Below are 26743 nucleotides of genomic sequence, written 5' to 3'. Positions count from 1 at the left end.
ATTCTAATGTGAAATCCACCACGAGAGAGTCTGGAGGGCAAGACTTGAGTCCTATCTTGTAACCCTGGGATACTATGTCCACAGCCCACGGGTCCGGGACATCGCATATCCAAGCCTGTTGGAAAAGAGAGAGTCTGCCCCCCACCTGATCCAAAATTGGATCAGGGGCAGACCCTTCATGCTGATTTAGAGTCAGCAAAAGGCTTTTAATTTTGTTTTCCCTTGTTCCAGGGCTGGCTGGATTTCCAAGTGGACCTGGATTGGTCGGGTTTGGAAGAGGATGACTTCTGTCCCTTAAATTTGCGAAAGGAATTAAAATAAAAAGTCCTAGATCTATTCTTCTTGTCCTGAGGTAGAAAAGATCCCTTTCCACCCGTAATCTCTGAAATGGTTTCCGCCAGACCAGATCCAAACAGAGTTTTACCCTTTTAAGGTAAAGCCAAAAGCTTGGCCTTTGAAGAAACATCAGCTAAGATTTTAACCACAGAGATCTGCGGGCTAGCATAGTGAAGCTAGACATCTTAGCTCCCAATCTAATAATCTGTATGTTGGCATCACAGATAAAGGTATTGGCCAGTTTGAGAGCTTTGATCCTATTTTGGATCTCTCCTCTACCATAGTTCCTCTGAAATAAGGTCAGACAAGGCATCGCACCAATAAGATGCTGTTCCCGCAACCGTGGCAATACTTGCTGAAGGCTGCCACTGTAATCCTTGAGGGATGTACATCTTTTTTAAAGTAAGCCTCTAACTTCATATCCATTGGATCCTTAAAAGAGCAACTATCCTCTATAGGAATGGTAGTTCTCTTAGAAACAGTAGAAATAGCTCCTTCAACTTTAGGCACAGTGCGCCATGAGTCACGAATATAGTCAGCAACAGGAAACATTTTTTTTAAAAACAGGGGAAGGGGAAAAAGGAACCCCTGGCTTATCCGATTCCTGAGCTATATTTTCAGATATCTTTCTTGGAGCAGGAAAAACCACCTCAGAAGATGGAGAATAAACTCTATCCAGTTTAGAAGACTTTGTGGGGTTGACAGCAACCAAAGGTTCAGAGTCATCCAGAGTAGCTAGAACCTCCTTCAGTAGTAACCAGAGGTGTTCAAGCTTAAATATAAAATTTACTTCCTCAGATTCTGCTAAAGTGTCAGTCTGAGATTTCACCTTCAGAAACTACTGAAGTATTTTCCTCATCATAAAATTGAGAAAGATTGACAAAATGCAGACTAAGAGGGGGTCAGAAACATTACTAGCAGGCAAATGTTTAAATTTCCTCTTACCCGAAGAAGGGAAAGCTGACAAAGCTGACAAAACTGCAGAAGTAATCTGAGCGGCAAAATCCCCAGGTAAATAAACACCCCCAGGTGGTTGAGAGGACACAGAAGGCAGAGTATGAGAAACAACTAAGGCTTGGGACATTTGAGGAGAAAGCTGAAGCATGTCACATACAGCATTATCCTGAGAGACAGTGGGCTCAGAAGGGAGTAATTTGTCCTTAAAATTTAAAGTTTTAGTTAAACACAAGGAGAGAAATTGCATAGGCAGAACAATTTGGGCCTCTAAACATAGTAAACATTTATCCACAGAGATGGACTGATCCTGTTCTGAGTCCATGGCTATAGAGTAACAGGTCTCACTAGTAATGTCAAAATTATGAAAAATAAAATGAATCAATTTTAAATATCACAAATAATTATCAATAAAAGTGAAAATTAAACCTCAAATTTTAATAACAAACATAGAATGTCGCTTTTTGAAACAACCTCAGATTGCCTGAGGCTCCTACCACCAAAAGAGATACCCCACTAGTAAGAGGAAAAAAACAGAACTCCTTGTAGAGATCCTCTCCTCTTAAACGATCCAGGTAGATGCTAAAAATAAAGCTGGCACAAGAATTCTCTAGCTGGAGATCCTCTCCTCCATAGCAAAAGCTTCACTATCGTCTCAACGGCTAAGCTTCGCTAAACTGGAAGTGTAGGCATCACGTGAGCGGGACCAAAATAAACAGTGCAATATGTTTGTAAAATTGAAAAAAATGCACGAAAAGACTATCAGTTACAAAAACGTCTTTCCCATTTTAAACACAGAGACAAATAAGCCCTCAAGATCAACCATAAACCTCATAACAAAACTGTTTTAGAAGTAATAAATAAAGACAGGTTATATAATAAAGGATATCCTTTACCATTAACCCCTTACATCCCTTATGCCCAAGTCTCATACTGATTATAAGTGCCATACTGTCTTAGAAGTGCCAAATATATTGTCCCCAATATGAATCCTTAACTAATAAGGATTATGTCCCAGAAAAGATCTGAAGAAGAGGATTAACCTCTTAAGTGCTGCTGTACTTCTGTACCTAGAAGGCAAAGGCACTTACCTTAGATCCAACTGCATGATAGATGCTGATCTTTAGGTGTGGCAGGTACTTCACTCCCTGTCATGAACCTGTAGGAAAAGAAAGAACAGAGTAACCAACTCTGGCTTTCCACAAAGAGGTAGCAAAGTGTTTAATTAAAGCAAAGACTTCCTCGCCTCCTTTTAACTGCTAAAAGTCACCACTACTCTTACTAAAGTGATTGAAGTGGACACAGCTAGACCCCAATCCTTGCTTGCAAGGAGAAGTACCCATAAAAGGATTAAATATCTTCAGACACCAACTTCGCACAACCTCTATTGACAGAGGCAAAGAGAATGACTGGGGATTATGGGTAAGGGAAGTTACACTTAAAAGGGAAACTGAAAGCAAATGTGTTCTTTTGTGATTCAGATAGAGCATGCAATTTTAAGCAACGTTCTAATTTATTCCTATTAACATTTTTTCTTCGTTCTCTTGCTCTCTTCATTTAAAAAAATATGGCATCTAAGTTAAGGAGCCAGCCAATTTTTGGTTCAGATCTGAACAGCACTTGTTTATTGGTGGGTGAATTTATCCACCAATCAGCAAGAACAACCCAGGTTGTTCACCAAAAATGGGCAGGCATCATGCTTTTAAATAAAGTTACCAAGAGAATGAAGAAAATTTCAAAATAGGAGTAAATTAGAAAGTTGCTTAAAATTGCATGCTCTATCTGAATCACAAAAGAAAACATTTGGGTTCAGTGTCCCTTTAACAGCTTTGCCAGGGTGCTCTTTGCCTCCTCCTGCTGGCCAGGAGTTTAATATCCCACTAGTAATTGGAATGACATTGTGGACTCTCCATGCCATAGGAAAGAAATTACGCTTAAAGGGACAGTCTAGTCAAAATTAAACTTTAATGATTCAGCTAGGGCATGCAATTTAAACAACTTTCCAATTGACTTTTTCCATCAAATTTGCTTTGTTCCCTTGGTATGCTTTGTTGAAAACTAAACCTAGGTAGGTTTATATGCTAATATCTAAGCCCTTAAAGGCCGCCTCTTAGCTCAGTGCATTTGTCACTTTTTCACAGCTAGAGGGCATTAGTTAACGTGTGCCATATAGATAACATTGTGCTCACTCCCATGGAGTAATTTATGAGTAAGCACTGTTTGGCTAAAATGCTAATCTGTCAAAAGAACTGAGATAAGAGGGCAGTCTGCAGAAGCTAAGATACAAGGTAATCAGAGAGGTAAAAAAAGTGTATTAATATAACAGTGTTGCTTATGCAAAACTGGGGAATGGGTAATAAAGGGATTATCTATTAATTGTCATGTAGACGGTCCTTTTAAACAGCATCATAGACCACCTGCCACAGTTAATCACTATAGGACCCTCGCACCTCATTAATCCTAACTGTGACCAACATCAAGATTATTAATCCTATCTGCCTTGACCCCCTCTCCAATCCCTGCCCCATGTTAATTAAAATTACGTTCAAGTTATCCCCATCTCCATCTGAAGATTTAATATTAACCAAGCAAAAGAAGTGGTGGCTTCAATTTGAGCCTTAGTTCTGCCCATCGACAACGCACACGGGCTAATATGATTAACCAATCACAATTAAAAGGAAATTAAACTCATAAAATGTTTTTAGTGATTCATGCAGAGCATACAATTTTCTAAAAGTTTCCAATTTACTTTATCAAATTTGTTTTGTTCCCTAGGTTCCCTGAATAGATTGTAAAGCAAAAAACGTAAAAAGATGGGTGGGGGGGGGGGGGAGAAAGCAAAACACAGCTTGGGGAGAGATTACCAGCTCTGACCACCTAGTGGCTGGACAGAGCTAGAAAGAGCAAGATGTGCTTGGTAGTTACTTTCATACAAGTAGCTAGGGGAGTGCTTGGTTCCGTCCATGCCCTTTGGGGAAGGGTTATTCACTGGTAATTATTACCAGTAAAGGCCAAGATACTTTTCTAAAATGTAATCCTCTATCTGAATCATAAAAAAATAGGTTTCCTTTTCCTTTAATTGGATCTGGGCTTCCTTCTTCATACTGATTAATCTTGGAGAAGACAATTAACCCTTCATCTATTCAAGGCTTATAAACTGGAACCATTTAGTTGGGAAACACTGATTTATCAACACTTAATAATGTAAACATCAAAATCTATGGAGCATTATTTCCCTTTGAATACTATTTAATATTTTCCACTTCTCAGCTTGGCAAAATCTGAACACTATGCACTTACGGATAAACGGTCACGTGCACTCACTGTGTGCAAACAAACCATCTATCAATAATTAAATAATTTGAATTACGGTTCTTTAAAACACATCACTGTTTGTGGTGATGATCACCATATGAGATTTCTGTTAAGATTGCTTAAATACTGAAAGGGCCCTTGGGGCACATTTGTTAATGAAACTTCATAAATTAAATTAGATTTTGTCTTCCTGATGAGAAACATATGGACCTTTGTATCATGTGTCCTCTGTGCTGGTTTGCCTAGTGCATTAAATGACCCTACTGTGGTAAAGCAAACGTGGCATTACTACCTGCTGTACACACGCCACAAGCTTGGCAGGACAGGTCAGTCTAAGTTACCCCTGGTACTGTATTAGCCTCTACAAACACATGGATGATAAAAACATAATTTATGCTTACCTGATAAATTTATTTCTCTTGTAGTGAAGTCAGTCCACGGGTCATCCATTACTTATGGGATTATATCTCCTTCCCAACAGGAAGTTGCAAGAGGATCACCCAAGCAGAGTTGCTATATAGCTCCTCCCCTCACATGTCATATCCAGTCATTCGACCGAAACAAGACGAGAAAGGAGAAACTATAGGGTGCAGTGATGACTGGAGTTTAATTAAAATTTAAACCTGCCTTAAAGACAGGGCGGGCCGTGGACTGACTACACTACAAGAGAAATAAATTTATCAGGTAAGCATAAATTATGTTTTCTCTTGTTAAGTGTAGTCAGTCCACAGGTCATCCATTACTTATGGGATACCAATACCAAAGCAAAAAGTACACGGATGATGGGAGGGACAAGGCAGGAACTTTAAACGGAAGGAACCATTGCCTGAAGAACCTTTCTCCCAAAAATAGCCTCCGAAGAAGCAAAAGTGTCAAATTTGTAAAATTTCGAAAAAGTGTGAAGTGAAGACCAAGTTGCAGCCTTGCAAATCTGTACAACAGAGGCCTCATTCTTAAAGGCCCAGGTGGAAGCCACAGCTCTAGTGGAATGAGCTGTAATTCTTTCAGGAGGCTGCTGTCCAGCAGTCTCATAGGCTAAACGTATGATGCTACGAAGCCAAAAGGAGAGAGAGGTAGCCGAAGCTTTTTGACCTCTCCTCTGTCCAGAGTAAACGACAAACAGAGAAGAAGTTTGACGAAAATCCTTAGTTGCCTGCAAATAGAACTTCAGGGCACGGACTACGTCCAGATTATGCAAAAGTCGTTCCTTCTTTGAAGAAGGATTAGGACACAAAGATGGAACAACAATCTCTTGATTGATATTCCTGTTAGAAACTACCTTAGGTAAGAACCCAGGTTTAGTACGCAAAACTACCTTGTCTGAATGAAAAATTAGATAAGGAGAATCACAATGTAAGGCAGATAACTCAGAGACTCGTCAAGCCGAGGAAATAGCCATCAAAAACAGAACTTTCCAAGATAACAGCTTGATATCAATGGAATGAAGGGGTTCAAATGGAACACCTTGCAAAACGTTAAGAACTAAGTTTAAGCTCCACGGCAGAGCAACAGTCTTAAACACAGGCTTAATCCTAGCCAAAGCCTGACAAAAAGCCTTTACATCTGGAACTTCTGCCAGACGTTTGTGTAGAAGAATAGACAGAGCCGAAATCTGTCCCTTTAACGAACTAGCAGATAAGTCCTTTTCTAAACCCTCTTGTAGAAAAGACAATATCCTAGGAATCCTAACCTTACTCCATGAGTAACTCTTGGATTCGCACCAATATAAATATTTACGTCATATCTTATGGTAAATTTTTCTGGTAACAGGTTTCCGAGCCTGTATTAAAGTATCAATAACCGACTCCGAGAAGCCACGCTTTGATAGAATCAAGCGTTCAATCTCCATGCAGTCAGTCTCAGAGAAATTAGATTTGGATGGTTGAAAGGACCCTGAATTAGAAGGTCCTGCCTCAGAGGCAGAGACCATGGTGGACAGGACGACATGTCCACTAGGTCTGCATACCAGGTCCTGCGTGGCCACGCAGGCGCTATCAAAATCACTGACGCTCTCTCCTGTTTGATCTTGGCAATCAGTCGAGGCAGCATCGGAAATGGTGGAAACACATAAGCCATGTTGAAGACCCAAGGAGCTGTCAGAGCATCTATCAGCACCGCTCCCGGGTCCCTGGATCTGGATCCGTAACAAGGAAGCTTGGTGTTCTGGCGAGACGCCATGAGATCCAGATCTGGTTTGCCCCAACGATGAATCAGTTGAGCGAAGACCTCCGGATGAAGTTCCCACTCCCCCGGATGAAAAGTCTGGCGACTTAGAAAATCCGCCTCCCAGTTCTCCACGCCTGGGATGTAGATCGCTGACAGGTGGCAAGAGTGAGACTCTGCCCAGCGAATTATCTTTGAGACTTCCAACATCGCTAGGGAACTCCTGGTTCCCCCTTGATGGTTGATGTAAGCCACAGTCGTGATGTTGTCCGACTGAAATCTGATGAACCTCAGAGTTGCTAACTGAGGCTAAGCTAGAAGAGCATTGAATATTGCTCTTAACTCCAGAATATTTATTGGGAGGAGTTTCTCCTCCTGAGTCCACGATCCCTGAGCCTTCAGGGAATTCCAGACTGCGCCCCAACCTAGAAGGCTGGCGTCTGTTGTTACAATCGTCCAATCTGGCCTGCGAAAGGTCATCCCCTTGGACAGATGGGGCAGAGAAAGCCACCATAGAAGAGAATCTCTGGTCTCTTGATCCAGATTTAGTAGAGGGGACAAATCTGAGTAATCCCCATTCCACTGACTGAGCATGCACAATTGCAGTGGTCTGAGATGCAGGCGCGCAAATGGTACTATGTCCATTGCCGCAACCATTAAGCCGATTACTTCCATGCACTGAGCTACTGACGGGTGTGGAATGGAATGAAGGGCACGGCAAGTATTTTGAAGCTTTAATAACCTGGACTCCGTCAGGTAAATTTTCATCTCTATAGAATCTATAAGAGTCCCTAGGAAGGGAACCCTTGTGAGTGGTAATAGAGAACTCTTTTCCACGTTCACCTTCCACCCATGCGACCTCAGAAATGCCAGAACTATCTCTGTGTGAGACTTGGCAGTTTGAAAACTTGACGCTTGTATCAGAATGTCGTCTAGGTACGGAGCCACCGCTATGCCTCGCGGTCTTAGTACCGCCAGAAGAGAGCCCAGAACCTTTGTAAAGATTCTCGGGGCCGTAGCTAACCCGAAGGGAAGAGCTACAAACTGGTAATGCCTGTCTAGAAAGGCAAATCTTAGGTACTGATAATGATCTTTGTGAATCGGTATGTGAAGGTAGGCATCCTTTAAGTCCACCGTGGTCATGTATTGACCCTCTTGGATCATGGGTAGGATGGTTCGAATAGTTTCTATTTTGAATGATGGAACTCTTAGGAATTTGTTTAAGATCTTTAGGTCCAAGATTGGTCTGAAGGTTCTCTCTTTCTTGGGGACCACAAACAGATTTGAGTAAAATCCTTGCCCTTGTTCCGTCCGCGGAACTGGGTGGATCACCCCCATTAATAAGAGGTCTTGTACACAGCGTAGAAACGTCTCTTTCTTTATTTGGTTCGCTGATAACCTTGAAAGATGAAATCTCCCTTGTGGAGGAGAAGCTTTGAAGTCCAGAAGGTATCCCTGAGATATGATCTCCAACGCCCAGGGATCCTGGACATCTCTGGCCCAAGCCTGGGCGAAGAGAGATAGTCTGCCCCCCACTAGATCCATTTCCGGATAGGGGGCCCTCTCTTCATGCTGTCTTAGGGGCAGAAGCAGGTTTTCTGGCCTGCTTGCCCTTGTTCCAGGACTGGTTAGCTTTCCAGCCCTGTCTGTAACGAGCAACAGTTCCTTCCTGTTTTGGAGCGGAGGAAGTTGATGCTGCTCCTGCCTTGAAGTTACGAAAGGCACGAAAATTAGACTGTTTGGCCTTAGATTTGGCCTTGTCCTGAGGAAGAGTATGACCCTTACCCCCAGTAATGTCAGCAATAATTTCTTTCAAGCCGGGCCCGAACAAGGTCTGCCCTTTGAAAGGAATATTAAGGAATTTAGATTTAGAAGTCACGTCAGCTGACCATGATTTAAGCCATAGCGCTCTGCGTGCTTGGATTGCGAAACCAGAGTTCTTAGCCGTTAATTTGGTTAAATGTACAACAGCATCAGAAACAAATGCGTTAGCTAGCTTAAGTGCTTTAAGCTTGTTCATAATCTCATCCAATGGAGCTGTGCGAATGGCCTCTTCCAGAGACTCAAACCAGAATGCCGCAGCAGCAGTGAGAGGCGCAATGCATGCAAGGGGCTGTAAGATAAAACCTTGTTGAACAAAAATTTTCTTAAGGTAACCTTCTAATTTTTTATCCATTGGATCTGAAAAAGCACAACTATCCTCCACCAGGATAGTAGTACGCTTAGCCAAAGTAGAAACTGCTCCCTCCACCTTAGGGACCGTCTGCCATAAGTCCCGTGTGGTGGCGTCTATTGGAAACATTTTCCTAAATATAGGAGGGGGGGAAAAGGGCACACCGGTCCTATCCCACTCCTTGCTAATAATCTCTGTAAGCCTCTTAGGTATAGGAAAGACGTCAGTACACACCGGTACCGCATAGTATCTATCCAGCCTACATAATTTCTCTGGAATTGCAACCGTGTTACAATCATTCAGAGCTGCTAATACCTCCCCTAGCAGTACGCGGAGGTTTTCAAGCTTAAATTTAAAATTAGAAATCTCTGAATCCAGTCTCCCTGGATCAGATCCGTCACCCACAGAATGAAGCTCTCCGTCCTCATGTTCTGCAAATTGTGACGCAGTATCAGACATGGCAATCCCATCATCAGCGCGCTCAGTCCTTAACCCCGAGCAATCGCGCTTGCCTCTTAATTCTGGCAATTTAGATAATACCTCGGTCATAACAGTAGCCATGTCTTGCAAAGTGATTTGTATGGGCCTCTCTGATGTACTTGGCGCCACAATATCACGCACCTCCTGAGCGGGAGGCGAAGGTACTGACACGCGAGGAGAGTTAGTCGGCATAACTTCCCCCTCGTTGTCTGGTGATAATTTCTTTACATTTAAAGATTGACTTTTATTTAAAGTGACATCAATGCATTTAGTACACAAATTTCTATGGGGCTCCACATTGGCCTTCAAACATAGTGAACAAGCAGATTCATCTGTGTCAGACATGTTTAAATAGACTAGCAATGAGACTAGCAAGCTTGGAAAATACTTTCAATAAATTTACAAGCAATATAAAAAACGCTACTGCGCCTTTAAGAAGCACAAAAAGCTGTCACAGTTGAAATAACAATGAACCAAATCAGTTATAGCAACCAAAATTTCACAGTAAATGTATTAAATTAGCAAAGGATTGCACCCACCAGCAAATGGATGATTAACCCCTTAATACCCAAAAACGGATATCAATTTAACAAATAACGTTTTTATCACAGTCAAACACACTGTCACAGGTCTGCTGTGACTGATTACCTCCCTCAAAATGAATTTTGAAGACCCCTGAGCTCTCTAGGGATGTCCTGGATCATGGAGGATGAAGTAGGAAAACTGTGACTGAATTTTTACTGCGCAAAAAAGCGCTAAAATAGGCCCCTCCCACTCATATTACAACAGTGGGAAATCTCAGTTAACTGTTTCTATGCAGAAATAAACGTTAGCCATGTGGAAAAATCATGCCCCAATAAGTTTTATCACCAAGTACCTCACAAAAAACGATTAACATGCCAGTAAACGTTTTGAACATTAAAAGATTATGAAGTGTTTTTAATAAGCCTGCTACCAGTCGCTTTTACTGCAGTTAAGGCTCAAACGTTACTTCAGCATTAACAGTATTTTCTTAGACAAATTCCATTCCCTAGAAAATTACTTCAGTGCACTTACACTCATCAGCCTAATACCAGTCGCTACCACTGCATTTAAGGCTGTACTTACATTACATTGGTAACAGCAGTATTTTCTAGTCAATTCCATTCCTTAGAAAAATAATTTACTGCACATACCTCATTTGCAGGGGGGCCCTGCATGCTATTTCCCTATCTGAAGTTACCTCACTCCTCAGAATGTGCGAGAAACAGCCAGTGGATCTTAGTTACTTCTGCTAAGATCATAGAAAACGCAGGCAGATTCTTCTTCTAATACTGCCTGAGAACAAACAGCACACTCCGCTGCCATTTAAAATAACAAACTTTTGATTGAAGACATAAACTAAGTTTAAAAAACATCACAGACCTCTCACAACGACCTATCTATGTTGAGTTGCAAGAGAATGACTAGATATGACTTGTGAGGGGAGGAGCTATATAGCAACTCTGCTTGGGTGATCCTCTTGCAACTTCCTGTTGGGAAGGAGATATAATCCCATAAGTAATGGATGACCCGTGGACTGACTACACTTAACAAGAGAAAAGCTGAATCAAGTCTAAATCATGTCAGTTGATTAAACATGAGAGGTCATGGGATTAATCACAGCAAGTAGCACACAGTTAATTAGAAATTCCTTTGAAAAATACTCATCATAAAAAAATTAAAGCAATAGTGCAATCAGGAAAGGTTTAGCACATTAGAGCATTTTACTATTGCTGCTTTAGGTTCATTTAATATGACAAAAAAACTGAAATCGGTCAATATGGTCAACTGCAATGTGTTTCCAACAGCAGCAAGTTATTTATTCATATAAATCTGATAGTGGGTCACATAAACGCACATTTTATCATAGCATTTAAGTAGAAATCTGCTACAGGTTGTTCAGCCTGCGGATTACAAGTAAGGCTGGATAAGATTACTTTTTTAGTCTAGATCACTTGTGTAAAACAAATATGTATTATTGTGCAAACTACACTTACGTCTAGATCAATTGTGTAAAACAGATCTGTTTTATTGTGTAAACTACACTTACGTCTAGATCTATTGTGTAAAACAAATATGTATTATTGTGTAAACTACACTTACGTCTAGATCAATTGTGTAAAACAAATATGTATTATTGTGTAAACTACTTACGTCTAGATCAATTGTGTAAAACAAATACGTATTATTGTGTAAACTACACTTACGTCTAGATCACTTGTGTAAAACAGATCTGTATTATTGTGTAAATTACACTTACGTCTAGATCACTTGTGTAAAACAAATATGTATTGTGTAAACTACACATCTATATCACTTATGTAAAACAAATCTGTATTATTGTGTAAACTACACTTACGTCTAGATCACTTGTGTAAACAACTACATATTATTGTGTAAACTACACTTACGTCTAGATCACTTGTGTAAAACAGATATGTATTATTGTGTAAATTACACTTACGTCTAGATCAATTGTGTAAAACAGATCTGTTTTATTGTGTAAACTACACTTACGTCTAGATGACTTGTGTAAAACAGATATGTATTATTGTGTAAATTACACTTACGTCTAGATCACTTGTGTAAAACAGATCTGTTTTATTGTGTAAACTACACTTACGTCTAGATCACTTGTGTAAAACAGATATGTATTATTGTGTAAATCCCACTTAAGTCTAGATCACTTGTGTAAACAAATGCATATTATTGTGTAAACTACACTTACGTCTAGATCAATTGTGTAAAACAAATACGTATTATTGTGTAAACCAGTGTTTTTCAACCAGTGTGCCGTGAGAGATCCTCAGGTGTGCCGCGGCAGACTGACAACAGTGTGACATATTTTTTAAATTTTTCTTGTTTTTTACTCCCAGTGCAGGGGTGTCCCTCTTCCAAATTTTGAAATATTGGGAGGTATGGGACAGGCTCGTCAGGCAGACATCATTTACAACCATGACATATTTACATTCATTCACAATCATTATGATTTTAATGTAAAAAAGTGTGCCACGGCAAAAAAAGGTTGAAAATCACTGGTGTAAACTACACTTACATCTATATCACTTGTGTAAAATAAATATGTATTATTGTGTAAACTACACGTCTATATCACTTGTGTAAAACAGATCGGTATTATTGTGTAAATTACACTTACGTCTAGATCACTTGTGTAAAACAAATACGTATTATTGTGTAAACTACACATCTATATCACTTATATAAAACAAATCTGTATTATTGTGTAAACTACACATCTATATCACTTATGTAAAACAAATCTGTATTATTGTGTAAACTACACATCTATATCACTTATGTAAAACAAATCTGTATTATTGTGTAAACTACACTTACGTCTAGATCACTTATGTAAAACAAATCTGTATTATTGTGTAAACTACACATCTAGATCACTTATGTAAAACAAATCTGTATTATTGTGTAAATCCCACTTACATCTAGATTACTTGTGTAAACAAATACATATTATTTTGTAAACTACACTTACGTCTAGATCACTTGTGTAAACAAATACATATTGTGTAAACTACACTTACGTCTAGATCACTTGTGTAAAACAGATATGTATTATTGTGTAAATTACACTTACGTCTAGATCCCTTGATTAAACAAATGCATATTATTGTGTAAACTACACTTACGTCTAGATCACTTGTGTAAACAAATACATATTGTGTAAACTACTTACGTCTAGATCACTTGTGTAAACAAATGCATATTATTGTGTAAACTACACTTACGTCTAGATCACTTGTGTAAACAAATACATATTATTGTGTAAACTACACTTACGTCTAGATCACTTGTGTAAACAAATACATATTATTGTGTAAACTACACTTCCGTCTAGATCACTTGTGTAAACAAATACATATTATTGTGTAAACTACACTTCCGTCTAGATCACTTGTGTAAACAAATACATATTATTGTGTAAACTACACTAACGTCTAGATCACTTGTGTAAAACAGATATGTATTATTGTGTAAATCCCACTTAAGTCTAGATCACTTAAAGGGACATTAAAACCCCAAAAATTATTTCATTATTCAGATATGTATTATTGTGTAAACTACACTTGCGCCTAGATCACTTGTGTAAACAAATACGTATTATTGTGTAAACTACACTTGCGTCTAGATCACTTGTGTAAAACAGATATGTATTATTGTGTAAACTACACTTACGACTAGAGAACATATAAAACGGATACGTATTATTGTGTAAATTACACTTACGTCTAGATCACTTGTGTAAACAAATACATATTATTGTGTAAACTACACTTGCGTCTAGATCACTTGTGTAAAACAGATATATATTACTGTGTAAACTACACTTACGTCTAGATCACTTGTGCAAAACAGATATGTATTACTGAGTAAATTACTTACGTCTAGATCACTTGTGTAAACAAATACATATTATTGTGTAAACTACACTTACGACTAGAGAACATGTAAAACGGATACGTATTATTGTGTAAATTACACTTACGTCTAGATCACTTGTGTAAACAAATACATATTATTGTGTAAACTACACTTGCGTCTAGATCACTTGTGTAAAACAGATATATATTACTGTGTAAACTACACTTACGTCTAGATCACTTGTGCAAAACAGATATGTATTATTGAGTAAATTACTTACGTCTAGATCACTTGTGTAAACAAATACATATTATTGTGTAAACTACACTTACGACTAGAGAACGTGTAAAACGGATACGTATTACTGTGTAAATTACACTTACGTCTAGATCACTTGTGTAAAACAAATACATATTATTGTGTAAACTACACTTACGTCTAGATCACTTTTGTAAAACAGATACATATTGTGTAAACTACACATCTAGATCACTTGTGTAAAACAAATATGTATTATTGTGTAAACTACACGTCTAGATCACTTGTATAAAACAGATAAGTATATTGTGTAAACTGCACGTCTAGATCACTTGTGTAAAACATACGTATTATTGTGAAAACTACACGTCCAGATCACTTGTATAAAAGATATGTATTATTGTGTAAATTACACTTACGTCTAGATCACTTGTGTAAAACAGATCTGTATTATTGTGTAAATCCTTACGTCTAGATTACTTGTGTAAACAAATACATATTATTGTGTAAACTACACTTACGTCTAGATCACTTGTGTAAAACAGATACATATTATTGTGTAAACTACACTTACGTCTAGATCACTTGTGTAAAACAGATATATATTACTGTGTAAACTACACTTACGTCTAGATCACTTGTGCAAAACAGATATGTATTGAGTAAATTACACTTACGTCTAGATCACTTATGTAAACAAATACATATTATTGTGTAAACTACACTTACGACTAGAGAACGTGTAAAACGGATACGTATTATTGTGTAAATTACACTTACGTCTAGATCACTTGTGTAAACAAATACATATTATTGTGTAAACTACACTTACGTCTAGATCACTTGTGTAAAACAGATACGTATTATTGTGTAAACTACACGTCTAGATCACTTGTGTAAAACAAATATGTATTATTGTGTAAACTACACGTCTAGATCACTTGTATAAAACAGATAAGTATTATTGTGTAAACTGCACGTCTAGATCACTTGTGTAAAACAAATAAGTATATTGTGTAAACTGCACGTCTAGATCACTTGTGTAAAACATACGTATTATTGTGTAAACTACACGTCTAGATCACTTGTATAAAACAGATAAGTATTATTGTGTAAACTGCACGTCTAGATCACTTGTGTAAAACAAATAAGTATATTGTGTAAACTGCACGTCTAGATCACTTGTGTAAAACATACATATTATTGTGTAAACTACACTTACGTCTAGATCACTTGTGTAAAACAGATCTGTATTATTGTGTAAATCCCACTTATGTCTAGATCACTTGTGTAAACAAATACATATTATTGTGTAAACTACACTTACGTCTAGATCAGTTGTGTAAAACAGATACATATTATTGTGCAAACTACACGTCTAAATCACTTGTGTAAAACAGATACATATTGTGTAAACTACACGTCTAGATCACTTGTGTAAAACAAATATGTATTATTGTGTAAACTACATGTCTAGATCACTTGTGTAAAACAGATATGTATTGTGTAAACTACACTTACGTCTAGATCACTTCTGTAAAACAGATATGTATTATTGTGTATAGGCTTAGATACAGGGTAATCACAGAGGTAAAAAGTATATTAATATAACTGAGATAAGGGGCAGTCTGCAGAGGCTTAGATACAGGGTAATCACAGAGGTAAAAAGCATATTAATATAACTGAGATAAGGGGCAGTCTGCAGAGGCTTAGATACAAGGTAATCACAGAGGTAAAAAGTATATTAATATAACTGAGATAAGGAGCAGTCTGCAGAGGCTTAGATACAGGGTAATCACAGAGGTAAAAAGCATATTAATATAACTGAGATAAGGGGCAGTCTGCAGAGGCTTAGATACAAGGTAATCACAGAGGTAAAAAGTATATTAATATAACGGAGATAAGGAGCAGTCTGCAGAGGCTTAGATACAGGGTAATCACAGAGGTAAAAAGTATATTAATATAAATGAGATAAGGAGCAGTCTGCAGAGGCTTAGATACAAGGTAATCACAGAGGTAAAAAGTATATTAATATAACGGAGATAAGGAGCAGTCTGCAGAGGCTTAGATGCAAGGTAATCACAGAGGTAAAAAGTATATTAATATAACTGAGAAAAGGAGCAGTCTGCAGAGGCTTAGATACAAGGTAATCACAGAGGTAAAAAATATATTAATATAACTGAGATAAGGAGCAGTCTGCAGAGGCTTAGATACAAGGTAATCACAGAGGTAAAAAGATATTAATATAACTGAGATAAGGAGCAGTCTGCAGAGGCTTAGATACAAGGTAATCACAGAGGTAAAAAGTATATTAATATCAATGAGATAAGGAGCAGTCTGCAGAGGCTTAGATACAGGGTAATCACAGAGGTAATAAGTATATTAATATAACTGAGATAAGGGGGCAGTCTGCAGAGGCTTAGATACAGGGTAATCACAGAGGTAAAAAGTATATTAATATAACTGAGATAAGGGGCAGTCTGCAGAGGCTTAGATACAAGGTAATCACAGAGGTAAAAAGTATATTAATTTAACTGAGATAAGGGGCAGTCTGCAGAGGCTTAGATACAAGGTAATTACAGAGGTAAAAAGTATATTAATATAATCGTGTTGGTTATGCAAAACTGGGGAAAGGGTAATAAAGGGATTATCTATCTTTTTAAACAAACATTTTCAGGTACTCTATAAAAGGACATGAAACCCAACATTTTTCTTTTGTGATTCATATAGATCATGCAATTGTAAACAACTTTCTAATTTATGTCTATTACATTGTCTTCATTCTCTTGATCTTTTGTTGAAAAGCAGGGAGGTAAGCTCAGGAGCATGCACGTGTCTAGAGCACTATATAACAGCAGTTTTGCAAGATTATCCATTAGCAAGAGCACTAGAGGGCAGCGCTATTTCCTGTCATGTATATGCAAGAGCACTAGAGGGCAGCACTAATTCCTGTCATGTATATGCAAGAGCACTAGAGGGCAGCACTATTTACTGTCATGTATATGCAAGAGCACTAGAGGGCAGCACTATTTCCTGTCATGTATATGCAAGAGCACTAGAGGGCAGCATTATTTCCTGTCATGTATATGCAAGAGCACTAGAGGGCAGCACTATTTCCTGTCATGTATATGCAAGAGCACTAGAGGGCAGCACTAATTCCTGTCATGTATATGCAAGAGCACTAGAGGGCAGCACTATTTCCTGTCATGCATATGCAAGAGCACTAGAGGGCAGCACTATTTCCTGTCATGTATATGCAAGAGCACTAGAGGGCAGCACTATTTCCTGTCATGTATATGCAAGAGCACTAGAGGGCAGCACTATTTCCTGTCATGTATATGCAAGAGCACTAGAGGGCAGCACTATTTCCTGTCATGCATATGCAAGAGCACTAGAGGGCAGCACTATTTCCTGTCATGTATATGCAAGAGCACTAGAGGGCAGCACTATTTCCTGTCATGTATATGCAAGAGCGCTAGAGGGCAGCACTATTTCCTGTCATGTATATGCAAGAGCACTAGAGGGCAGCTCTATTTCCTGTCATGTATATGCAAGAGCACTAGAGGGCAGCACTATTTCCTGTTATGTATATGCAAGAGCACTAGAGGGCAGCACTATTTCCTGTCATGTATATGCAAGAGCACTAGAGGGCAGCGCTATTTCCTGCCATGTAGTTCTCCAGATGCTACCTAGGTATCTCTTCAACACAGAATACCATGGGAACAAAGCAAATTTGATAATAGAAGGAAATTTAAAACATTTTTAAAATTATATTCTCTGTCTGGATCACACACAAAAAAGGTTTCATATCCCTTTAAAGACACTTTTAAAAAGCAGACTTTAAAAGTCACGAACAAAACATTGAACAAGCTTTATTACACGTTTTGCACACAAATTATGTCATTCTGTACATGACAGGGAATATTGTGCAGTGAAACATTCATTATGTATTTATGCAAAGGACATTGAGTTGGTCCAACAGGCCCCAGAGACACATGACACCTGAAATCATCTACATACTACAGTGATTGCTTACAACAAGACAGAACTAGCTATATGGCTGATTGGGTCATTTGCAGCATGCTTGAGTTACGTTCACAGCATTTTACAGCAATAACAAGGGAGACAAGGATAATGAAGGTATTTTGTGATGCTGTTTCATCTTCATTAAAGGGACATAAAAGTGCAACTTGTACAACAGCCAAACTCCCCACCTCTTGCGCTATGTGAAGGAGCTAATCCAGACTTTGTTACTGGGGTAACCACTGTCATTTTGTTACCAAATGTGCATTGTCTTGTCACATCTGCTGAGGCCATTGGGGATGGATATGCAGCACCGTTAGACTTGTGAAGTCTGCAGAGTGCACATACAATTCTCAGGACTAGAAACCAACATTTTTAGAGTTAAATTACAGGAAAATGAGACAAAGTAAGCAATGAAAGTCTATTGCAAATTGTTTTACTACACCAAAGTGAGACTTTTATATTAAAATTTCAAAGTGTTTTATGCCCCTTGAAACTTTTGAAGAAAACCAATCAGAATGCACAAATTATGTCCTTTGCCATCAGTTGTATCGGCCACTGCTATATCTGTACTTAGCAGCATAAGATGAGTTAGGTTTTTTATTGTATGCACTTTACCCTATCAGCAGAATACCATAAACCTTAGCTATACAAAAATAGCTGATTAAGTATTGCTGTATAAGGATGAGGAACACATCAACGTGATACAAATGCACCGTCACAAAGGTACAATACCTGTCTTTGCCGGGCTGGAGAAGCCAAACCCTTGGCTGGCTACACTGCCTCCTGCACTGAAGGTTCCTGCGGACTTCTGCTCCCCAAAAGATGAGCTGCCAAATCCAAATGTCTTGGCACCGCTATTACCAAATAGGCTGCTGGGGTCTGGGGGGTTAAGGAAGGTCAAGAAACTAGTTAGATACACCAAAGAGACAGTTGAAGAAACAGTACACACACAGGGCCTGTGTCACCCTTGTTTGTATCTCAGTGTGTTTGGTTGAAGGCGTACATTGTGTGGCTGTAGGTTAGGGACCCAGGAAGGAAGAGACCTTGACGTGGTCCTGGACCTATCACCATTTGGCCAAAAGCTGTAACTAACTCCTCAATTTTGCTTTTAATCAAGCTGTGTGCTTGCAAGAGAGTGCCAAACTTTCTATTTTTGTTGTGTAATTTTCCCTATGGGCTTTTGACCCTGGCTTGTCAGGGGTTAGCTGCCTGTGTCCCTGCAAGCTGTGCAGCTGTCTGTGAGTGCTGATGAGGACACAGTTAGCTGGGTCATGGGATGTGTTTCCAGACTGGTTTGAGAGTGCATTTTATTTCCATGTTTTGTATATGTGTAGGGAAATTGCAAAGGTCATCCTGATTTGTATCTCAGTGTGTTTGGTTGAAGGCGTACATTGTCTGGCTTTAAGTTAGGGACCAAGGGAGAAATAGACCTTGATGTGGTCCTGGGCCTATCACCATTTGGCCAAATACTGTAACCACCTCTTCCATGTTGCTTTTAAATCTAGCTGTCTGCTTTCAAGGGAGTGCCAGACTTTCTATGTTTTGTGTTTATCTCCCCCCCCCCCCCAGTAAATTTCCCTATGGGCTTTGCACCCAGGCATGTCTGGGATCAACTGCCTGAGTACCTGCAAGCTGTGCAGCCGTCTGTGAGAAGTGGTGAGCACCCAGGGCTGTGAGTTTTGCAGGGTCATGGTATGTGTTCCCTGTTAGCAGCTGTCGTTTTCTGTGTGTGTGTGTGTGTGTGTGTGTATATATATATATATATATAACACTACAAAAAGATCCACAAGTAAACCTTGTCCAGCAACCCCAAATCAAGCCTATAATTTAAATGAATATAGGAATCGTCAACCTCCAAAAATAGACACTGTCTGGAATTACAGCGTTCTTACTTTAATCTGCACCCAGGAAGCCTCTGAGTCTCCCTATGTAAGCCGTGGACAGTTCTATCATGTACCTATGAAGGGTAAGTGGAGCTTTATGGCCTAGGGGATGAATACAGTCAACAGAACAGGTAATACGAAGCAGACACTGTATGGGATAAGCGCTGTGTAACTTCTCTCCTGTTACGGATCTATCTGTGCATCTGTCCATTTTTGGCATTGGTCAACTTACTTTATACTAACTAGTAAGGGTACGGGACGAAGATTTGGATGAGATATGAACGAACTTATAGCCCCCCATAATGGTTAATTGCATTGCTAGTCCGCTGGGACATATTTTACCTGGCCACATAGGGAGTGAAGGAGTGAATTTGGGGATATCTACAAATCAATTTAATATTACTCTGGTTAGCCTTGTTTCTTGGGTAATGAATGAATTGCATATGCTTATCAACTTTATGACCAATTAATGTGTGTTTTTTTCTTGTTGTACTTAATCTTTTTTGCACATCAATTAAATAAATATATATTATTTACCAGTATCCTCAGTAGTGTCTATTTTTGGGGGTTGACAATTCCTATATTCATTTAATTTATAGGCTTGATTTGGGGTTGCTGGACAAGGTTTACTTGAGGATCTTTTTGTAGTTATACACACACACACATATACATATATATATATATACACACACAAAGATATATAGATATATATATATATATATATATATACACATACACGCGCACACACACACACACATAGATATACACACATTATATACACAAATACATACACACAGTATATACACAGATATATATATATATCTGTGTATATACTGTGTGTATGTATATATATATATATATATATATGTATGTATATATATATATATGTGTATATATATATATATATATATATATATATATATATATATATATATATGTGTGTGTGTGTGTCTATATATATATATACACACACACACACACACATATATATATATATATATATATATATATATATATACACACACACATATATATATACATATATATATATATAGATATATATACACACACACACGCATATATAGATATATATATATATATATATATATATATATACACACACACACACACATATATATATATATATATATATATATACACACACACACACACACACACACACACATATACATACATACATATATATATATATATATATATATATATACACACACATACATATATATATATATATATATATATATATATATATATATATATATATATATATATATATATATATATATATATATATAGATAGATAGATAGTCTTAGGCTTTTTTTAATTTATTTTTTGGGGTGGCTTTTTTTTTTTTTTTTTAAGATTAGTGGTTTTTAGGCAGTAAAAGAGCTTATTGCCCTTTTAAAGGCAATGCCCATACAAATGCCCCTTTGGGTAGTTTAGTTTTTTTTGTGTTAGGTATTTTTATTTGGGGGGGGGGGGTTGGTGGGTTTTACCGTTAGGGGGCATTTAGTAATTTTTAAATGTAAAAGAGCTGTTTAACCTAGGGCAATTACCTATGAAAGGCTATTGGTAGTTTAGATTAGGGGGTGTTTTTATTTTGGGGGGATTTTTTATTTTTATAGGGGTATTAGTTAAGGTTTACATTTTTTATTTTGGATAGCTTTGACTATTTTTATTCTGTAATTTTACTTTTTTTGTAAATATAGCTTAGGGGTTTGTATTTTTTAAACATAGACTGCCCCCTGGTTATTGCCTAGTATGTATATATATATATATATATATATATATATATATATATACACACACACACACACACATGTTTAACATGAAAAATTGAGAAAACCGGGTACTACTTCTAAGATAATTAAACTGGTTGTCCAGTAAGATGAACAAATAAAATTAAACCTTATAACGACAGTACATTTAATTTGGTCGAGGAGTAAGGGCTAAACTAATCAGAATACAGCCCATACAGGTGATGTTATTTTTCCTCAGTAGCAGAGAGGATCTTGCAAGTGCAGCAGCATACTGTAGAGGCCGCCAGACACCTGTAATGCAGTGACCGTCTGAACGCTGCTTCCATCCAAACCACTCTCTGCTACAGGTAAACCAGAGATGGGCAGAATGGCAAAACCAGTGACACTGAACAGGCTACCCCCACATAAGAGCACAACAGATCATAATGCTCTGTCCCCAACCGAGATACACACATAGTACAAATATACAGCACAGCCGACAGTAATGTTACAGCTCATGAAAATGATATAGTTTGCATAGGTAAATAAAAAAACAAAGCATCTATTTCTGTGTAATGATGATAAAAATGATAAAAGGTTTCTCTTTAAAATTCATAATGAAGGGGTTAAGGTAGCTTACACTGTAGGCAGATCATAAATTGCACTGTATAGGTCTGAGGTTATTTAAAAGGACGAAAAAGCCTGAAATAAAATTAAAAAAAAAAAAAAAAAGATTTTTGGGGTATAAAAATAACTTTCAGTGGATGATAGTTTCAACTAGCTATTTATTATCAGAATTAAGAAATTATTGTAAAATTACCACAAAATAGAAAAAAAAAACAAAAAACATTTTCGAACTATAAAAATAATCTCACAATTTATTTATTTACATCCTCTGATGCAGCCAAGACCAAACGTACATATTTTCATTGTTTTTATTATTTTAACATGTTTATCTGCAGCTATGTCTAAACTGATGCAATGGGGTAACTCATTTGCTATAGCATAACTGCCCAAATTCTCAAAATTGACCCCAAAACTATATATATTTTTAAATTAGACAACCCAAGGTATTGATCTAGGCCCATTTTAGTATATTTCATGCCACAATTTGACCGCCAAATGTGATCATATAAAAATAAAATAACTTTTTCACAAACTTTGGTATTCTCACTGAAATTATTTACACACAACTACTGAAGTCATAACACAAATGGTGTAAAATCTTCTCTGGGATCCCCTTTGTTCAGAAAGAGCAGCCATGCATGGCCTTGTCATTGGTTTTTGGTAGCTAGAAGGCCGCTAATTACAGCTGCACCACAACTGTCTGTGTCACTGTCTGTATCAGCGTTCTGGCTTCATATGGTAAGGGAGAATGATCATCACTCCATTACCATATGAAGGCAGATGCCGTCTGCCTCAAGCTGCAATCTCCACTGTCCAAGCTGACTGCATGGACCAAAGTGATGGACGCAGGTACTACTTCAACATAGTATGTGGGGCAAAGTACTGTGTGACATAGTACCTCCGTACATCCATTTGGCTTAACGGGCTAAAGGGACATAGAATATTTCTTATTATCAGATCCAACATTCGCAAAAGTTTATGTATACTAAACTCACCAGTGTTGCTGTGTTTTTTCTCTTCTATAAACAGATTTTTTTTCCTACTCATAATTTTTCATTTTTCTGTGGACATTTTTTTTAAACTGCTATGAACAGTAGCAAAATTTGTACACTCCTTGTGTTCGACTCCAACTGGTGTATTTGCTCAACTAGTTCATTGCTAGCTGCATCGGTCGACAAATATGGAAAAAATCTGACTCCACGTTTCTACCCTGATGAAATGGCTTGAACACAGAAAAAACAAAATTTACTTACTAAATTTACTTACTATTTTACAAAATACTTCTCAACCAGAGGGAAATAGAAGTAGAAGTAGCCTTCGGACCCTTACACTTTCCTAAGAAACAAACAAACAAACAGGGCAGAAGACTGATGAAAATAGTCACCTGTAGGTAGAATTTCAGAGCACGCACAACATCCAAGTTGTGCAACAGACGTTTTTTATGATTAGAAGGATTGGGACAGAGAGAAGGAACAACAATTTCCTGATTAATAATTCTTTCCGAAACTACTTTAGGAAGAAACCTCAATATAGTATGAAGAACCGCCTTATCAGCATGAAAGATAAGGTAAGGCGAATCGCACTGCAAAGCAGAGAGTTCCAAAACTCTCCGAGCAGAAGAGATAGCAAGAAGAAACAAAACCTTCCAAGATAGCAACTTAATATCTATGGAATGCATTGGCTCAGACAGAGCCTGCTGCAAAACTCTGAGAACAAGATTAAGGCTCCAAGGAGGAGCAACAGATTTAAACACAGGCCTAATTCTGAACAGGGCCTGACAAAAAGATTGAACATCTGGAACATCTGCCAGATGCTTTTGTAACAAAATAGATAATGCAGAAATCTGACCTTTCAGAGAACTGACTGACAACCCTTTCTCCAGACCTTCCTGGAGAAAAGACAAAATTCTAGGAATCCTGAACCTACTCCAAGAGTAGCCCTTAGATTCAACCAATAAAGGTATTTACTGAATAACGTAAATACAGCACCAAGAGACAGATCCACCTATAGCTCTGACTAAAGGCTATCTAGCTAGCCCGACTGGAGTAAATCGTGAGTGGGTATATTCAGAGCGCATCAGTTAGGGCTAGGTGACTAGGACCTCCAATATTATGGAGAAGATGGATTAATAAAGGTAATTGTTGTCTAGAAATTGTTCAAAGTATAATTATAACAGTTTTTTAATTATACAGTCATAAAAATTGAAAGGCAAATAAAATTGTACAATCATAAAAATCGTTACAATTGTTAAAGTAAAGTTAAGTAATAAAAAACTAATAATGGTAAGCTAAATTGGGATGTCCAACCTGTGGACTTTAGACCTGGTGTTATGGTATTTATACTGCGGTGTTTGATGTGTAATCAGGAGTGATGTAGAGATGTTGGCGACCCTGGTTTAGAGGGATCCCAGTTGTGTGCAGTGTGGTCGTGCAGAAGAAAAGCAGTGTGGGTAACACTAATGGGTTAAAAGCTTCAAAATGGTAAAGCTGTGGTGGCTGATGGTGAAGAAAATAACAATAATAAAAAATAATTCAACAATTTGTGGTATATAAAAAATAGCAAATAAAGTCACAAAAACTGCTGGTAAGCATATTTCCAATTTCAGCACTAAATCCTGTAAAATCTACACTATCAGTATTTACTTTTTAAGACACTGAAACTTAAAGACCAAAAGACCAACAGGATCCAGCTGCAGGGATTCTCGCCACCAAAAATAGGAAGGTCCTCTCCATTAGGAGAAACTAAAAGTCACCCACGGGGAGACAATTAGGATCCATCGCGGGGGTTCTCACCACCAGAAATTAAGAGGTATTCTCACCACCAAAAAGGTCACTTTTTTCCATTTTTTTTTTCAACCTCTATATTGACTGCAATTTACTAAAGGATTACAACTTATTTTTTTTACCACCATCTTTTTCACTATTGCAATTTTTGTGACTTTATTTGCTATTTTTTTATATACCACAAATTGTTGAATTATTTTTTATTATTGTTATTTTCTTCACCATCAGCCACTGCAGCTTTACCATTTTGAAGCTTTTAACCCATTAGTGTTACCCACAGTGCTTTTCTTCTGCACAACCACACGGCACACAACTGGGATCCCTCATGATTACACATCAAACACCGCAGTATAAATACCATAACACCAGGTCTAAAGTCCATAGGTTGGACATCCCAATTTAGCTTACCATTATTAGTTTTTTATTACTTAACTTTTTACTGTACATTGTGGATCCACAATTTTTAACAATTGTAACGATTTTTATGATTGTACAATTTTATTTGCCTTTCAATTTTTTTGACCGTATAATTAAAAAACTGTGTTATAATTAAACTTTGAACAATTTCTAGACAACAATTACCTTTATTCATCCATCCTCTCCATAATATTGGAGGTCCTAGTCACCTAGCCCTAACTGAGGCGCTCTGAATATACCCACTCAAAGGTTTTTACGCCATACCTTATGGTAAATTTTTCGAGTAACAGGTTTGCGAGCCTGGATCATGGTCTCAATGACCAAATCAGACCATCCATGCTTAGACAGAACTAAGCGTTCAATCTCCAAGAAATCAGCTTCAGAGAAACGAGATTTGAATGGAGGAATGGACCCGGAGTTAGAAGGTCCTTCCTCAGAGGCAACCTCCAAGGCAGTCGAGAAGACATCTTTACTAGGTCTACATACCAGATCCTGCGAGACCATGCAGGAGCCATTAGAATTACCAATGCTCTCTCTTGTTTAATACAAGAAATAACTTGTGGAAGGAGCGCAAACGGAGGAAACAGGTATGATAGACCGAAATCCCAAGGAACCGCCAGAGTATCAGAGCTGCCTGAGGATCTCTTGACCTTGAACCGTACCTTGGAAACTTGGCGCTCTCCCGAGACGCCATCAGATCCAACTCCGGCACCCACCATTTGAGGGTTAACCTGGAGAACACCTCCAGATGGAGAGCCCACTCCCCGGGATGAAATGTCTGTCTGCTCAGGAAATCTGCTTCTCAGTTGACCACTCCAGGAATGTGGATGGCAGATAGACAAAAATTGTGAGCTTCCGCACACTGAAAAATCTGTGCCACCTCCTTCATGGCTAAGGAACTCCGAGTTCCTCCCTGGTGTTTGATGTAAGCCACTGAGATGATGTTGTCCGACTGAAACCTAATAAACCGAGCTAAGGACAATTGAGGCCAAGCCATCAGAGCATTGCAAATCACTATCAACTCCAAGATGTTTATGGGGAGAGTAGACTCCTCCCGAGTCCATAGACCCTTTAACGAGTCCCAGACTGCTCCACAGCCTAGCAGGCTGGTTTCCGTGGTCACAATCACCCAGGAAGGTCTCTGGAAG

At 38.1% G+C, this 26743-nt stretch overlaps 1 protein-coding gene across 6 annotated transcripts in view; it reads right to left on the bottom strand.

The window, feature by feature from the left end:
- NUP214 (nucleoporin 214) overlaps positions 1-26743 on the bottom strand; it is a 207496-nt gene that overhangs the window by 8914 nt on the left and 171839 nt on the right. For 5 of the 6 annotated variants that reach the window (XM_053695786.1, XM_053695788.1, XM_053695787.1 and 2 more), the window contains exon 32: positions 18857-19003. The exons of the other annotated variant lie outside the window; for it this stretch is intronic. In XM_053695786.1, the coding sequence (XP_053551761.1) occupies positions 18857-19003 (147 nt within the window). The remainder of the gene's footprint in view (positions 1-18856; positions 19004-26743) is intronic. 6 annotated transcript variants of the gene reach the window in all.

This window comes from Bombina bombina, chromosome 12 (assembly GCF_027579735.1).
Source record: "Bombina bombina isolate aBomBom1 chromosome 12, aBomBom1.pri, whole genome shotgun sequence".
Lineage (NCBI taxonomy): Eukaryota > Metazoa > Chordata > Amphibia > Anura > Bombinatoridae > Bombina > Bombina bombina.
Note: the sequence above shows the minus strand (reverse complement) of the source record. Positions and strands in the feature narration are given on the sequence as shown.